Source organism: Pseudoliparis swirei, unplaced genomic scaffold, assembly GCF_029220125.1.
Source record: "Pseudoliparis swirei isolate HS2019 ecotype Mariana Trench unplaced genomic scaffold, NWPU_hadal_v1 hadal_43, whole genome shotgun sequence".
NCBI classification, from domain to species: Eukaryota; Metazoa; Chordata; class Actinopteri; order Perciformes; family Liparidae; genus Pseudoliparis; species Pseudoliparis swirei.
The window spans coordinates 7,501-13,348 of record NW_026613279.1 but is presented as its reverse complement, the minus strand read 5'-3'; the positions used below and the strand labels follow the sequence as shown (position 1 = coordinate 13,348).

The 5,848-nt window shown below is 53.8% G+C and overlaps 1 protein-coding gene across 1 annotated transcript in view; it reads left to right on the top strand.

Annotated features, from left to right (window-relative positions):
• Window positions 1–1,069: 1,069 nt before the first annotated feature.
• The window catches only part of si:dkey-91i10.2 (uncharacterized protein LOC555224 homolog), a 9,141-nt gene continuing 4,362 nt past the window's right edge, over window positions 1,070–5,848 (top strand). Inside the window, exons 1-2 of the mRNA XM_056411035.1 lie at window positions 1,070–2,415; window positions 5,700–5,784. Coding sequence (XP_056267010.1) covers window positions 1,070–2,415; window positions 5,700–5,784 — 1,431 coding nt within the window. The remainder of the gene's footprint in view (window positions 2,416–5,699; window positions 5,785–5,848) is intronic.

Here is a 5,848-nt window from a genome sequence, read left to right as displayed (position 1 = left end):
TTCAGCGCCCCTGTGGACTAAAGTGGTAGTGTTGGTTCTGGTGCCCCTGTGGACCAAAGTGGTAGTGTTGGTTCTGGTGCCCCTGTGGACTAAAGTGGTAGTGTTGGTTCTGGTGCCCCTGTGGACTAAAGTGGTAGTGTTGGTTCTGGCCCCTGTGGACCAAAGTGGTAGTGTTGGTTCTGGTGCCTCTTGTGGACCAAAGTGGTAGTGTTGGTTCTGGTGCCCCCTGTGGACTAAAGTGGTAGTGTTGGTTCTGGTGCCCCCTGTGGACTAAAGTGGTAGTGTTGGTTCTGGTGCCCCTGTGGACTAAAGTGGTAGTGTTGGTTCTGCTGCCCCCTGTGGACTAATGTGGTAGTGTTGGTTCTGCTGCCCGGTGCGGCCTAAAGTGGTAGTCTTGGTTCTGGTGCCCCTGTGGACCAAAGTGGTAGTGTTGGTTCTGGTGCCCCTGTGGACCAAAGTGGTAGTGTTGGTTCTGCTGCCCCTGTGGACTAAAGTGGTAGTGTTGGTTCTGGTGCCCCTGTGGACTAAAGTGGTAGTGTTGGTTCTGGTGCCCCTGTGACCAAAGTGGTAGTGTTGGTTCTGGTGCCCCTGTGGACCAAAGTGGTAGTGTTGGTTCTGGTGCCCCTGTGGACCAAAGTGGTAGTGTTGGTTCTGGTGCCCCTGTGGACCAAAGTGGTAGTGTTGGTTCTGGTGCCCCTGTGGACTAAAGTGGTAGTGTTGGTTCTGGTGCCCCCTGTGGACTAAAGTGGTAGTGTTGGTTCTGGCGCCCCCTGTGGACTAAAGTGGTAGTGTTGGTTCTGGTGCCCCCTGTGGACTAAAGTGGTAGTGTTGGTTCTGCTGCCCCCTGTGGACCAAAGTGGTAGTGTTGGTTCCTGCCCCTGTGGACTAAAGTGGTAGTGTTGGTTCTGGCGCCCCCTGTGGACTAAAGTGGTAGTGTTGGTTCTGGTGCCCCCTGTGGACTAAAGTGGTAGTGCTGTGTGTTGTAATGATGACGTAATGAGGTTCTAACTCCATCTCGTGGTCTCTGCAGGCTGCAGGTGTCTGAGGCTCGTCTGCTCCGCCCACCGTCATGCCGGACGTGAAGCCTCCTCCAGCATGTGACTACCCCTCCTCCTCTGCCTCCTCTTCCTCCCTGCGCCTCGTCATCGACATGGAGCCCTGCATCGCCGACCTCCCCCCGTCCCCCGACCCCCTGTCCTCCTTCCCCCGACACAGACCCGACCTCCCTCGCCACCCGGTTCCCTTCCCGCTCATGTCCAGGTGCAGCAGCAGCACCTTGCTCACTAACCTGGGGCTGAGGTACTGCTCCGCCAGGCCGGGCCCTCTGGGTCCTGGTCCTGGTCCGGGACCCTTTGGCTACACAGCGGGCAACAGGCCCTACAGGAGCATGGAGAACCTGAATTGGAACGCCGTGGCGGATTCTGTTTTTTGTGCGTTCAACGGCGCCCCCTACAGGAGCACGGACGGCGAGTTCATTTTACACTACACCTCCAACAGCCACTGGTACGACGGGCCCCCTGACGGGTCCATGGTGGGGGCCCCTGGTCTGACCCCCCACCAAGAGAGCCTGGCATTGTACCCTCGACACCTGCTGCCCAGGAAGGACTTGCCGCTCTTCCCGCAGTTGCTGTTTTCGGGCGGCGTCGACGAATGGGACGCGAGGAAGGGCCTGAGGGAGAAGCTCCGCCTCCAGAGCGCGAGGTCGTCCGTGGAGCCTCAGAAGCCCCTCCCACTGCGGCCTCCGGCCGCCACCGGCGTCGCGTCCATGCCGCCGGGCTCGACGCGCATCACCAGCCCCGAGGAGATCAAGCAGGAGGTGCTGCGGCGCCTGCAGCTCCGGCGGCAGAACAGCAGCCCAAACCTGGTTCTCCACGGCTCCCCGTCCAGCCCGACGGCGGCGGAGAACACCGCGGGGAACCGGAGCCGACCTCCCGCCGGACGCCTCCACATCCCCACGTTCGAGGAGTTCAAGAGGATGAGGCAGAAGGAGCGAGACCAGGACCAGGAGTCCGCAGCAGCGGAAACATCGGACGCGAAGGTTCCCCCTTCCGGAGGAGGGAACCGGGAGCAGCCGGAGCCCCCGGAGGAGGTGCAGGGAGAACCCAGACCCACGAGGAGCAGCCAGCTCACCGCGTACGCTCCCATCTGCACGGGCCCGTCTCCTCGCTCCCCCCTGCAGACCCTGGCCAGCTCCACCCAGGAGAGAGAGGAGGCGAGCAGCAGCCGGAGGAGGAGGAGCAGCCTGGAACCGGCCGGGTCGGTTCCCTTCCCGCCCGGCAGGGAGAACCAGAGCCGGCCGTCCAGCTGCTGCCCGGCGCTCCTCCTGGAGGGGCCGGACCTGTCCCGCTACGGAGCCAAGATCTACAAGATGAAGGACGGCCTCATCGGCTCGGCTCTGGACCTCATCAAGAAGAGGTGAGTGTGTGTGTGTGTGGGGGTAATATGAGAGTGCAGCTACAACGAAGCATAGACTTCAATACAACCAGATGAGCCCCCTGGTGGTCAGGAGAGAGAATGCAGCTTTAACACATGAAGCATAGACTTCAATACAACCAGATGAGCCCCCTGGTGGTCAGGAGAGAGAATGCAGCTTTAACACATCAAGCATAGTCTTCTATACAACCAGAGGATTTATATATCTGTGGTATTGATCATTTTTATATTATTTATGTTTCCTCTGCAACAAGAAGACCAACGAGCTCGTTGCTTTAAATCAGACGGTAACAATGAAACGACCTGTGTGAACGAGTCCATCTGTTTCAGCTCTGTGTGTGTGTGTGTGGTGTGTATGTGTGTGTGTATGTGCATGTGTATGTGTGTGTGTTGTCCATTTATCTCAGTTATTGTGTTAACAGCTGTCGTAGCTAACAGGGTGAAGACTGAGGAGCACAACAGACTGTAGTCTCTCTCTCTCTCTCTCTCTTTGTCTCTTCTTCCCCCCTCTCTCTCTCTCTCTCTTTGTCTCTTCTTCCCCCCTCTCTCTCTCTCTCTCTCTCTCTCCCTCAGTCGTACATACAGGCTTCAGTGTGATGAAGGACAAGAGGAGGCGTGTTTCAACAGAGAGGATGTCTGGAGAGAGAATAACTGTCTGTGTGGAGCACAGGCAGGACATACAAATACATGAATAAATCTGTATATATATAAATATACAGTATATATATATATATATATTAAAATATATTTATATATAAATATATGTATTTATATATATAAATGAAAACAACATATTTTATGTAAATAATAACAAAACATAAACCCATAAATAATGTAATAAAAAAACTAATGGCGACAGAATGTCTTTATTTTAGTATTTGGTCCTAAACCAAAGTGGATACATTGAAGTTATGAATGCACTCGGTCATTTAATCTGAATTGATTGATTATTCCCGATCGAGCGCCTTCCCATCATCTCTCATTGAAGCATCTATGATTTCCCATGATGCACCGGGGTTAAGATGTGTCTGCAGGCTCTGAATACATTGAAGCCGTATTCATAAAACATGCTGTGTGCCCGAGGTGTCGGCTCTGTTGCTCGTTATCGCAGTAAGATCCTAATATTGTAATATTATAATATTGTAATGTTCTGATATCCATGCGGGTGCACGTGTGAGGCTTTATGGAACAGCTGCACTTTGTTGGTCTCCATTACAGGATCCACTCATAACTCTATTTCACTGATAAGCATCAGCGGGCTGATCGGTCATGACTCCTCCCCCTTTGACTCAGGAGCCACTCAGAGCTGCACTACTCAGGTCGGCCACACGGGGCTCAGTTTGAGACGGCTGTGTTATTGTGTCAGGTTGTTTCCTGTAGATTAATATGAAGAAACGCATGTATTTCATGTAGTGTTGGTTCTGCTGCCCCCTGTGGACTAAAGTGGTAGTGCTGGTTCTGGCGCCCCCTGTGGACTAAAGTGGTAGTGTTGGTTCTGGCTCCCCTGTGGACTAAAGTGGTAGTGTTGGTTCTGGCGCCCCCTGTGGACTAAAGTGGTAGTGTTGGTTCTGCCCCTGTGGACTAAAGTGGTAGTGTTGGTTCTGGCGCCCCCTGTGGACTAAAGTGGTAGTGTTGGTTCTGGCGCCCCCTGTGGACTAAAGTGGTAGTGTTGGTTCTACTGCCCCCTGTGGACTAAAGTGGTAGTGTTGGTTCTGGCGCCCCCTGTGGACTAAAGTGGTAGTGTTGGTTCTGCTGCCCCCTGTGGACTAAAGTGGTAGTGTTGGTTCTGGCGCCCCTGTGGACTAAAGTGGTAGTGTTGGTTCTGGCGCCCCCTGTGGACTAAAGTGGTAGTGTTGGTTCTGGTGTTTTATTTCCAGTTTGTGTTTGAAGGTTTTGATTCAAAAGGCGACGTGATGATTTATTTGCTGGTCTCTGATTGGCTGAGGATGTTTCCCTGAGACACGCCCACAGTAGAGACCCTGTAGTCAATACATTATTTCAGAAAATATTAGACCTCCATTGGCAAACACTCTTTTACATTAGTGTGTATTAAATAAAAAATACATATTATTTTAAATGACAAAATGCATTTGAATAAATGTATGCTTTTGGCTTAATTATTAGAAATATGATATAATAATAATGTTATATATAATATAATACGTCTATTTTGAACCGTTGACATTCATTCATCAGGTGTCCAGATTGTTCATCACGTTGCTTTGTGTACTTTAAAGGCCTTTGTGTTGTTGTTGTTGTTGTTGTTGTTGTAAATGTGTGAGTTGGAGACAACGGAAAGGAAACAAGGACCTAGAGGAACAAAGAGTTGCAACAAATGTCTCTTTGTGCTCCGTGTGTGTGTATGTGTATACGTGTGTGTGTATATATATGTGTGTGTGTGTGTGTGTGTGTCAGAGGTCAGTGGGTTCAGGGGTTAATGTCCGTTGATGTGTCTCATTGCTGGGGGGGGGGGGCATTGATTTGGGTGTTTGAGGGGTGAAAAGATGAAGATGGAGGAGGAAGAGGAGGAGGAGGGGAAAGAGGAAGCAGAGGTGTGTGAGCTAAAGAGGAAGAGGAGGAGCTGAAGGAGGAATGAATGAGAGAAGCTGTGAGGAGGAGAAAGATCTGCCAGAATTACAATGAGACCATCCTGACTTCTCCTCTTTTCCTCCTCCTCTCCTCCCCCCCTCTCCTCTCCTCCTCTCCTTCCCCCTCACCTCCTCTCCTCCTCTCCCCCTCTCTTCTCCTCTCCTCCTCCCCCCTCTCCTCCTCTCTCTCTCTCTCCTCCCCCTCGTCCTCCTCTCCTCCTCCCCCCTCCTCTCTCTTCCTCCCCCCTCTCCTCCTCTCCTCCCCCCCTCTCCTCCTCTCCTCCTCACCCTCTCCTCCCCCCTCGCCTCCTCCCTCCTCTCCTCCTACCCCCTCTTCTCTCTTCCTCTCCTCCTCCCCCCTCTTCTCTCTTCCTCTCCTCCTCCCCCTTCTCCTCCTCCCCTCTCATCCTATCCTCCCATCCTCCCCTCTCCTCCTCCCCCTCCTCTCCTATTCTCCCCCTCCTCCTCCCCTCCTCCTCCCCTTCTCCTCTCCCTCCTCCCCTCTCCTCCCTCCTCCTCCTCCTCCCCCTTCTCCTCCTCTCCTCCCCTCCTTCTCATCTCCTCCTCCCCCCTCCCCTCTCCTCATCCCCCCTCTCCCTCCCCTCCTCCCCCCTCTCCTCTCCTCCCCCCCCCTCTCCTCCTCCCCTCCCCCCCCGCCCCTCCCTCTCCTCCCTCCAGCTGCAGTGCAGAGATCTCCTCTGAGGCCCCCGTCAGGCTGTCAGGTGACCGTGACGTCACCACCCCCCCCTCCGCCGTCGCCATGGCAACGACGGCGGCCAGCGGAGCCGAGGCTGGAGACGACGAGACGCCCACAGGAGGAGGAGGAG